We start from the raw sequence: 11,203 nt of genomic DNA, 5'->3' as shown, positions 1-11,203 counted from the left end.
AACTTCAGATCTATTTGTCGATTATAAGCTTTTATTATTATTTTAATGTTTTTGTTTGTTTGTTTTATCACTTTTTTGTCAAGGAAAACTTTTTTTTTTATGTCAAACACAACAAACATGCAATATTCCCCCCCCCCAAAAAAAGAATTCAAAGTGGAATATTTAATGTGAAGTAATTGGAACCTCAAATAAATCAATAACATTGATTTTGATTAATTATTCACATTTAACAATGACAGTTTAAAAAAAACAACACTAAAATGATTGGGAATATAATAGGGTCCCACTCACAAAAGTGTTAAAAATAAGTCATCTTTTTTCTTTTTTTTAAAAACTTTTAACACTTAAATCTGCAGATCAACTTCAGATCTATTCGTCGATTATAAGCTTTTATTTTAATTTGAATGTTTTATCCCTTTTTTGTCAACGAAAACTGTTTTTTTTGTATGTCAAACACAAAAAATATGCAATATTTTTGCCCCACAAAAAATGAAAAGTGGAATATTTGATGTGACTTAATTGGAGTCTTTAAATATGTCAATAATTCATAGCAACATTGATTTTGAGTCATTATTATTTTTTGACCGTTTTAATGTTTTTTTGTGACAGTATTTCTAGAACGTGCCCCAGACCGCACTTTGGACACCCCTGACCTCAAGAACTGCGTAGCTGGACACAGTAAAAACTGCATGTGTGACCTGGTCTAGCTGTGTCTGGTCTTTGTCCTCCTTGTGTCCCCTCATGTAGCGCAGGGCCACAGACTTGATGCCTTTGGAGAGACCCAGCATGGACTTTGGACTGGGGACCAGGTTGAAGGGCACCGGCAGCGTTCTTCCCTCCTCAAAGTAGGAGAACCAGAGTTTAGCCCGGGCAAACTTCCACTCCACGTCGGCGTCGTCCTGCAAAGGACCACAGGTGGGAGACGCTCATTAATATGCGCTCAGTGGTTTTGACATTTTGGGGGAATGTTTTGTCTCGGACGCCATAACAAGTCCGTGATGGACCGCCGTAAACACTTGTGGGGTCTGATGGCCCGACCTCGATCTCCTGGAAGGAGCTGTTGATCATGGCGATGAGCATGTTGAGCAGCACGATCACCATGGTAACGTTGTAAACGCCATACAGCACGTAGCCGATGTTCTCGATGAACTTGTGCCCGTTGTTTATGACTACGGACCTGACCTCGGAAAGTCCGAATATGGCCCAGAACAAAGTCTTGAAGCTCTCCTCCAGCCTACACACAAAGCAGGGAAGGACAATCACAATCTGCGTTTCCATGACAACAATCTCCATAAACGGGCTAGGTTTTTCCCCCTGTAATACACATGTCGGGCCACTAGATGGCGATGGCGCTTTGTATGTATGCCATGGCGATCACACTCGAACTGATACCGTACCAAATTCCGGTACCAATTTTTGTGTGTGTTGATAAATGTTCATTGTTTATAAAATTGTGTTTTTTAATGTAACATTTAAAAATGAGTTATAAGGGCCCAAGCAGGCACCCAAGGGCCCTATTGAAACTGCTGTTTTTAATTGTTCTTCCTGTAATACAAATGTCGGCCCACTAGATGGCGATGTCATTTTGTAAAGTAAAAGGATGCCGAACTAATCTGACGTAAATTCACCTTTGTAACGTAACCTAGCATACAGGGTATTGATCACACTCGAACCGATACCATACCAAATTCCGGTACCTTGGAATTGATACCGGGTATTGGTACCAATTTTTACTACTTATGTGTGTGTTGATAAATGTTCATTGTTTGTTTATAAAATTATGTTTTTTAATGTAACATTTAAAAATGAGTTATAAGGGCCCAAAAAGTGTCCAAAAATTCTGGATTTTTTTATAAGTGACAAAAAGTCCGGATTTTTTCCAAGTGTCAAAAAGTCGGGATATTTTCTGTCAAAAAGTCAGGATTTTTTTCTAAGTGTGATACCGGTACCAATTTTTGCTACTTTTGTCTGTGTTGATAAATAAATGTTCATTGTTTGTTTATAAAATTATATTTTCTAATGTAACATTTAAAAATGAGTTATAAGAGCCCAAGCAGCGCCGCAAGCACCCAAGGGCCCTATTGAAATTGCTGTTTTTTTTGTTTTTGTTCCCTGTAATACACATGCCGGGCCACTAAATGGTGATGTCGCTTTGTGAAGTAAAAAGACACCTAACTAATCTGATGTACGTTCACCGTTGTAATGTAACCTAGCATACCTAGGTACCAAATTCCAGTACCTCGGAATCGATACCGGTACCAATTTTTGCTACTTTTGTGTGTGTTGATAAATGTTCATTGTTTGTTTATAAAGTTATTTTTTTAATGTAACATTTAAAAATGAGTTATGAGGGCCCAAAAAGTCTGGATTTTTTCATAGTGTCAAAAAATCCGGATTTTTTCCAAGTGTCAAAAAGTTGGGATATTTACTGTCCAAAAGTCTGGATTTTTTCTAAGTGTCAAAAAGTCTGGATTTTTTCTGTTCCCAGTTTAAAAGCCTTTTTGAGACCTTTAACATGCACGAAAACTCCCCAAATTTTGCAAGGGCATCAGATTCGGCGGAAAATGTTATATTTTGGGGGTGCCGAAAATGACATTAAAAAATTTGGCTCTCTAGCGCCACCTTTTAAAAGGAGGAAAAAAAGTTTCCCCTCCCACGGTTTCACGTGACGGCACAAAAATTGTTGTTAGACGTCCAGTACGCACATAAAAGTCTCTAAAACCCATACCTAAAAACGAACCAATGGAATTGGGCCGGTGCCTATAAAAGTACCGAATTCGGTTCCCATCCCTACTCAACACGGCCTATCATACCATGACAAAACCTCCCTAACAAACTTAAGAGCGTGCATCGAAGAACATTTTTGTCCCCGGGGAATCTGTGGTAAATACCAAACTCACGTGGTGAAGGCGTCGTTCTGCTTGATGCCCAGGTAGTAGGAGTACAGGTTGAACATGCCGATCATGAAGGCCAAGAAGACCAGCAGGAAGATGACCATGAACTTGAAGATGTCCTTCACCGTCCTCCCCAAGGAGATCTGCAGTGGACCGAAGCTCTCGTTGGCCGGGAGGATGTACGCGATGCGAGAGAAGCTCAGCACCACCGCCACGGCGTACAAGCCCTCGGAGACCAGCTGGGGGTCTGACGGCAACCAATGGACGCGGGCTGAAAAAACAGGGCAAATTCCAGTTGCAAGACTAGGAATTTGGATACCTGGCGGAAATACTGGATCATGCTGACCAAGTGTAAAGTAGCGGATCTCCGGGAGCAGCATGACGTTGGTCAGGTTTGTGCAGTGAGCGTGGACATAAGTCTGAGCAAATCTGGCGTGTCTAAGCGCGGACAGACGACAGCTGAAAGACGCCAGGAAGATGGCCAGCATCCCAAAGTCCAAAAAGTTCCACGGTTCCACAATGTAATCCCCTGGCCCAAGACTCCAGATCTCCTTCACTTCTGCCCAGATCATACCTGTCGCAGGACAGAGGGTCACACGATGCGGAGGATATGTGTGTGGTCCATCCACATGTTAGCTATATCCTCCTACCCATGACCCACGAGATGATTAGGATCTCCATCCAGGTGAAGGGGGTTGTGGTCATTCGGTAGAGCAGCAGCGGGTCTGTGCTGATTCCTCCCGGAATCTGATGGTGGGTCATGTTGGGTAGCAAGGTGGTTCCCGCAAAGCGGTCTGCGGCATTCAGAATCAGTAGACCCAGGAAGATCGTGAAAGACGAGGCGTGGGCCACAAACTTCATGAAGGGGCTTCGCATCACTCGACCCACCTGGGCCAAAGAGAGCAATGTTATATCAGAAAGAACCAAAACATGATACCGTGCTGCCTTGTGGAACATACTCTGCTGCACGGAGCGATCCAGTAGGCCATAGCCAGCCCTGGTAGCCCCATAGCCACCGCCAAGACAACCAGAAGTTTGATGCCAGTGGTTTGTTGCCTCAAACCAGGCAGGTTCTCGTACCAAATACTCAGCAGCTGTTGTTGGCAGTTGGGATGGGCCACAAACTGGGAAGAAAGAAACAGAAAGCTGACAGAACATTTGGGAGAGGGACCCCAACCATCACATGGTCTCTTCCAGTCTGACCTTCTTGAGTTCGTACTTGATGGCTAACTTGAGGCGTGTCAGGGAAGGGCGACCTGGCGGATCGTAGCAGTCGTCGCAGTCGGTTTCTCCGTTCAGTATTGCCTCAACCTCCTCCGTACTGCGACAGAGGTCCAGCAGGCCCACAACAAAGTCCTTGCACTGGCTCGACAGGCAGCAATAATCATTCTGCAGACAACAAAGTGGGCTGAAGAATTCAAACACTTGTACGATAGTCTGGCCCTGGAGGGATGAGCTTTATAAATACACATCAACTAAACATAGCTCTGATAAGATCTAGGCCCTCATCTTTGTATACTTCCCCCACTGGCTCATAAAAAGTTATTGTGTTTACTTGCAGTCAGTACTATGTACAAGAATAGTTGTTTTTATCCCTAGAACATCAGATGATTTAATGTTGTGCGTTATTATTTTTACCTTAAACTCCTTCTCGATGTTGGCCAGCATGGCCAGTTCGTTGCTGAGCTCCAGGGCGGCCAAAACTGGGTCCTCACTGGACAGAGAAAGGTACGCCGGACTGGCCAGTCCCCGGTAGGCGTTGATGCGGGAGCGCGAGTGGCTAAAAGAGTCAAACTGCTGCTGGTAGTTGCAGGAGTTGCAGCCACAGAAGTAGTCGTGGGGATGGTCGATTCGAGCGCCTTTACTCAACAGGGTGTAGACTATCTCGTACTCCTGGCAGTGCGCCGCCAAGATCACCGGAGTGACGTCGTGGGAGAATCTAGGGTCGGGTCAAAGTACAACAGTTTTGGAATGAGACCCATCTATCCAACCATTTTCTTTCGCTAATCTGGGTCACAAGGCAGCAGTCTCAGTAGGAAAGCCCAGACTTTCTAGGCTGCGGCCACCTCTACCAATTCCACCTGAGGAACACAGAGCCCGTCCCAGGCCAGCTGCAAAACATAATCCCTCCAGCATATCCTGAGTCTGCCCCTTCTGGCTAGCATGCCCAGAACACCTCACAAAGACTACTTTCAGGAGGCAGCCAGACTACATGCCCACGCAACTTCTACTGGTTCTCCCCTGAATCCAGCCACCCTGTGGTTTCTAACTCTTCTGGTCACTCCCCAAAGCTTGTGACCATAGTTGAGGACAGGAACGTACATCGATCAGTAAATTGAGAGCTTTGTTTTCTCATTTAGCTCTCTCTTCACCACGGCGGTCCGGTACAACAACCGCATTGATGCTACCCCGAACTGAATGAGACGCAGACCACCTTGTCTAACGATAGGTGCAGTGGTTTTGCCAACACTTTATTCAGGGTTTGCCTCTTTCTGGTTGATTTATCAAACCTAACATGGCGCATCTTCTAACGGTTGGGATTTTACCTTTAGACGCCATTGGTCTTACCTTGTCCCGTCTTCGTCGTAAGCATAGAAGTCGTCCAGGATGTCCACTTGAGCAGGACTCGCTGTAAGACGATGGGCATCTCGAAATGATGGATGGGCTAGCAGGGCTTCTGTGATGCGAACATAACCTTTACCTGCAATAGAAGCAATTTAGTTACCAGGCTTCTTGTATTAGCCAGAAACCTAACCTGGCAGTACTAGAGTTCATGTCTGCGACACCATCCTTATAACCCTAACACCGTCTTTATAATCCTAACACCATCCTTATAACCCTAACACCATCTTTATAATTCTAACATTATCCGTATAAACCTAACACCATCCGTATAACCCCCTTTCACTATTCGTATAACCCTAACACCGTCTTCATAATTCTTACACCGTCTTCATAATTCTTACACCGTCTTTATAATTCTAACACGTCTTTATAATTCTAACACGTCTTTATAATTCTTACACCGTCTTCATAATTTTTTACACCGTCTTTATAATTTTTACACCGTCTTTATAATTCTAAAACCATCCCTATAACCCTAACACCGTCTTTATAACCCTAACACCATCCGTATAACCCTAACACCATCCGTATAACCCTAACACCGTCTTTATAATTCTAACATTATCCGTATAACCCTAACACCATCCATATAAACCTAACACCATCCGTATAACCCCCTTCACTATTCGTATAACCCTAACACCGTCTTTATAATTCTAGCACGTCTTTATAATTCTTACACCGTCTTCATAATTTTTACACCGTCTTTATAATTCTAACACCATCCGTATAATCCTAACACCATCCGTATAACCATAACACCATCCGTATAACCCTAACACCATCCGTATAACCCTAACACCATCTGTATAATCCTAACACCATCCCTATAACCCTAACACCATCCCTATAAACCTAACACCATCCGTATAACCCTAACACCATCTGTATAATCCTAACACCATCCCTATAACCCTAACACCATCTGTATAATCCTAACACCATCCGTATAACCCTAACACCATCTGTATAATCCTAACACCATCCGTATAACCCTAACACCATCTGTATAATCCTAACACCATCCCTATAACCCTAACACCATCCCTATATGCCAGCAACACGTGACAAAGAAGTCACGATCAGAAAGGAGCAGATGGAAGAATACTATTCTTATATTGATCTGCCACCTTTTTAACACCAATTATTTAGATGACGTCATCACTCTTCCCTCCACCAACACCACAACTCCAACATACTTTTCATTTTCCTTTAAGCATTTTCAAAATGACACGTTCCAATCACAATCAAAAATCAGTTTGATATCATTCCAGTTGTCTCTTTTTGTAACTCTTTTTAAATTCAAAGATATTCTTGCAACTTTTGAAGTCTTTGTCTGGAGCAGAGCAGGGGTCAGCAACCTTTTTGAAAGCAAGAGCTACTTCTTGGGTAGTGATTCATGCGAAGGGCTACCAGTTTGATACACACTTCAATAAATGGCCAGAAATAGCCAATTTGCTCAATTTACCTTTAACTCTATGTTATTATTAATAATTAATGATATTTACACTTCATTGAACGGTTTAAAAGAGGAGAAAACACGAAAAAAATGACAATTAAATTTTGAAACATAGTTTATCTTCAATTTCAACTCTTGAAATTTCAAAATTCAACCGAAAAAAAGAAGAGAAAAACTTAAAAAAAGAATTTATGGAACATCATTAGTCATTTTTCCTGATTAAGACAATTTTAGAATTTTGATTAAATAGGTTAAAATCCAATCTGCACTTTGTTAGAATATATAACAAATTGGACCAAGTTATATTTCTAACAAAGACAAATCATTATTTCTTCTAGATTTTCCAGAACAAAAATTTTAAAATAAATTCAAAAGACTTTGAAATAAGATTTAAATTTGATTCTACAGATTTTCTAGATTTGCCAGAATCATTTTTTTGAATTTTAATCATAATAAGTTTGAAGAAATATTTCACAAATATTCTTCGTCGAAAAAAAAGAAGCTAAAATGAAGAATTAAATTAAAATTTATTTATTATTCTTTACAATAAAAAAAATACATTTACTTGAACATTGATTTAAATTGTCAGGAAAGAAGAGGAAGGAATTTAAAAGGTAAAAAGGTATATGTGTTTAAAAATCCTAAAATCATTTTTAAGGTTGTATTTTTTCTCTAAAATTGTCTTTCTGAAAGTTATAAGAAGCAAAGTCAAAAAATTAATGAATTTATTTAAACAAGTGAAGACCAAGTCTTTAAAATATTTTCTTGGATTTTCAAATTCTATTTGAGTTTTGTCTCTCTTAGAATTAAAAATGTCGGGCAAAGCGAGACCAGCTTGCTAGTAAATAAATACAATTTAAAAAATAGAGGCAGCTCACTGGTAAGTGCTGCTATTTGAGCTATTTTTAGAACAGGCCAGCGGGCTACTCATCTGGTCCTTACGGGCTACCTGGTGCCCGCGGGCACCGCGTTGGTGACCCCTGATCTAAGATGACCCCAAGAAATCTGATTTCAGACACCTTCTCAATTTTCACTAGGGCCGGCTTGTGGCATAGGCCGTATAGGCAAATGCTAAGGGCGCCGTCCATGAGGGGGCGCCACGCCAGTGCCACAAATGTTGGAAAGAAGAAAAAAAAGTTGGTACTATTATTTCTAAATACAAAAAATAATCCCACGTTAATTAAAATGCAAAGTAAAGCCTATTTAATAGAAATATTATTTGTTACAACATTACGCCCCCCCCCCCCCCCCCCCCCCTGCACGGTGCGCCCCCTCCCTTCCCGTATCATGACTCTTTTTGGACGTCACCACATCAAAAAATCAACACAAGATGTCAAAACGGCCAAAACTGTCAGGTGCCCAGGGAAGAAAAAATAGAAAAGAAGAGGAGGAGAAACGAGAAAAAGACAGAGGTAGCAGGGAGGTAACGTTAGAAATTATTTGTCTGTTACAGAATGTGATAGTAACCTGGCTTTTTAGCATTAAGCTAATGTTACATGATTCGGCAATTGCTAATCAATAAATAGCTAGTTCTGCTTTAACGTCGGGTTAATATTGTGGAGGGGGCGAAATTGTTATGGAAAATAATAATGTAACGTTAGGTAATTACAGTACTCCCACCTTACATTCCTCAGGGACATTTGTATTAGATCCTTTAAGCAAGTGTTTTTTGTTTACATTGTTATTGCCTTCTGGTTAGCTAATGTTTGCCCTGCAGGTAATAGTCACTTTTCCACCCCTTTATATATTAGGTATGGTTGTAAGCCTAGTTGTTAAAGTGCACATCATTAATGTTAATTAAGCAATATCACATGAGAGGGAATGCTGTTTTTTAATTTGAGCACTGCTGTGATTCGGTTAAAGATAATCATAACATAACATTCTCATATAATATGTTAATTTGCTTTCTTTAAGTAAAAAAAAAAGTCAAAGACAAAGCTATTCGGTTTCTTGTGAGCATATACACTTCACTGCCGATGTGGGGGGGCGCCACCTAAAATCTTGCCTAGGGCGCCAGATTGGTTAGGGCCAGGCCTGATTTTCACATTGTCAATGGATAAACTAACTTCTATCTTTCTTTTATTACTGAATACCATAAATTTAGTCTTTTCTAAGTTTAGACTAAATTGATGGTATTCAGTAATAAAAGGATCAAGCCTCAGTGGAAGCCTAAATGTATATTTTTTATACACTACCAATCAAAAGTTTGGGGTCACATGTAAATGTCCTTATTTTTGAAGGAAAAGCACTGTACTTTTCAATGAAGATAACTTTAAACTAGTCTTAACTTTACAGAAATACACTCTATACATTGCTAATGTGGTAAATGACTATTCTAGCTGCAAATGTCTGCTTTTTGGTGCAATATCTACATAGGTGTATAGAGGCCCATTTCCAGCAACTATCACTCCAGTGTTCTAATGGTACAATGTGTTTGCTCATTGGCTCAGAAGGCTAATTGATGATTAGAAAACCCTTGTGCAATCATGTTCACACATCTGAAAACACTTTAGCTCGTTACAGAAGCTACAAAACTGACCTTCCTTTGAGCAGATTGACTTTCTGGAGCATCACATTTGTGGGCTCAATTAAACGCTCAAAATGGCCAGAAAAAGAGAACTTTCATCTGAAACTCCACAGTCTATTCTTGTTCTTAGAGATGAAGGCTATTCCACTAAATTGTTTGGGTGACCCCAAACTTTTGAACGGTAGTGTATATGTATGTATATATATATATATATATATATATATGCATACAGATATTTATAAACATATATACACACACATGTATACATATACATACATATAAATATTTTTTTAAATTATTTTATTACAAGAATCAATTAAAAAAACACACTTAGTCCATAAACAAGCAACCAGAAGGAGTTTTTTTTTTTAACATGTAACCTGTTTTGAAAAAGTTTGATTATAATTATTATACCAAATAGGGATGTCCGATAATGGCTTTTTTGCCGATATTCTGATATTGTCCAACTCTTAATTACCGATACCGATATCAACCGATACCGATATATACAGTCATGGAATGAACACATTATTATGCCTAATCTGGACAACCAGGTATGGTGAAGATAAGGTCCTTTTTAAAAAATTTAAAAAATGAAATAAAATAAGATGAATAAATTTAAAACATTTTCTTGAATAAAAAAGAAAGGTTTGGTTTTTAAAATACAAATATCAAAATGGCCCCTGCTAGCTTGGATTTTTCAAGGAAAAAGTTTGCACACCCCTGAAGTAGGCAGTAGTGACCATGTTATGAAAAAGTATTGCACTGTTATGGTTTTGCATCCCCTGTCATGCTAGTACCTCCACAACGTGACAACTTCACTGCTTTGGGGTTTTGTAAACAAGCCACAGCAGAACCTCAGAAACTAAATGGTAAGTGGCAAAAAAGCCGAGGACTCAAAGGAACGCCTCGGTTCTGTAAGTCACAAAAAAAGTGATGCCATGGAACAGGTGCGGGAAAACAAAGCGTTGTCTTACTGATGGCCAACAGGAGGGCGTCGCCCACCCGGGCCAAGTCGGGCCTCCCCAGCAGCAGCTCGGTGACCTCCAGGTGCTCGTTGGCCACGGCCAGCTGCAGCGCGTTCTGGCCCATGTAGTCCACCGTGTTGACGTTGAGGTGCGCCACGTGCCGCAGCACGCGCCGCACCTCGGGTATGTTGCCGTACTCGGCCGCCTCCAGGAAGCGCTGCTCCACCGCCGAGGGGCTGACGGACGGCGCGGTGAACATGTGGCCGGGGCGTCGCTTGACGGCGCTGAGGCGGGCCAGCAGTTGTCTCTCAGAGCTGCCGGCAAGTCATAAACATCCATAGTCCGCATGTCTCACTGGTAAACACACACGTGCTCACTTTCTACCGCAGACAGACTTTTTACGAGTACAAAGGGGTTAGGTGTGAAGACCTGTTGTAACTGTTCCACAGAGTTGCTGACAGGAAGGCAGAAACTCACCCGAGCCATCGTCCTGGGCAACTGTTCTCCCCCGGGAAGTGGTGGTCGTCCCGGCTCCTGGCCCGCGGGCTGTCCGCCGCCTGCCTGTGGTTCATCGGAGAGTCTGAAGGGATCATCATGTCGTGGTACTTTTTCTCCCGCTGTACCTCCCTCTCTTCCTCCATCCCTCCCTCCTCCTCCCTGTTGGACCCCTTGAGAAGGAATGTGTCTTTATTTATGTGGATCACAGAACTCCAGTATCCTATATCTTCCT

The 11,203-nt window shown here is 41.4% G+C and overlaps 1 protein-coding gene and 1 long non-coding RNA gene across 3 annotated transcripts in view; one reads left to right on the top strand and one right to left on the bottom strand.

The window, feature by feature from the left end:
* The window catches only part of trpc6a (transient receptor potential cation channel, subfamily C, member 6a), a 15,638-nt gene extending 4,593 nt beyond the window's left edge, over positions 1 to 11,045 (bottom strand). Inside the window, exons 1-11 of the mRNA XM_062049254.1 lie at positions 10,951 to 11,045; positions 10,483 to 10,787; positions 5,463 to 5,595; positions 4,533 to 4,833; positions 4,098 to 4,283; positions 3,854 to 4,018; positions 3,545 to 3,782; positions 3,241 to 3,468; positions 2,901 to 3,165; positions 1,039 to 1,234; positions 699 to 899 (exon numbers count right to left, since the gene is read on the bottom strand). Of these exons, the coding sequence (XP_061905238.1) occupies positions 699 to 899; positions 1,039 to 1,234; positions 2,901 to 3,165; positions 3,241 to 3,468; positions 3,545 to 3,782; positions 3,854 to 4,018; positions 4,098 to 4,283; positions 4,533 to 4,833; positions 5,463 to 5,595; positions 10,483 to 10,787; positions 10,951 to 11,045 (2,313 nt within the window). The remainder of the gene's footprint in view (positions 1 to 698; positions 900 to 1,038; positions 1,235 to 2,900; positions 3,166 to 3,240; positions 3,469 to 3,544; positions 3,783 to 3,853; positions 4,019 to 4,097; positions 4,284 to 4,532; positions 4,834 to 5,462; positions 5,596 to 10,482; positions 10,788 to 10,950) is intronic.
* LOC133651223 (uncharacterized) overlaps positions 1 to 11,203 on the top strand; it is a 53,703-nt gene that overhangs the window by 15,560 nt on the left and 26,940 nt on the right. For both annotated transcript variants that reach the window (XR_009826389.1, XR_009826390.1), the window contains exons 4-5: positions 748 to 915; positions 10,923 to 11,075. This is a non-coding gene — a long non-coding RNA (uncharacterized LOC133651223). The remainder of the gene's footprint in view (positions 1 to 747; positions 916 to 10,922; positions 11,076 to 11,203) is intronic.

Source organism: Entelurus aequoreus, linkage group LG05, assembly GCF_033978785.1.
Source record: "Entelurus aequoreus isolate RoL-2023_Sb linkage group LG05, RoL_Eaeq_v1.1, whole genome shotgun sequence".
Classification (NCBI taxonomy): Eukaryota; Metazoa; Chordata; class Actinopteri; order Syngnathiformes; family Syngnathidae; genus Entelurus; species Entelurus aequoreus.
The sequence above is the reverse complement of the archived record's forward strand: the minus strand, read 5'-3'. Positions and strand labels throughout refer to the sequence as shown.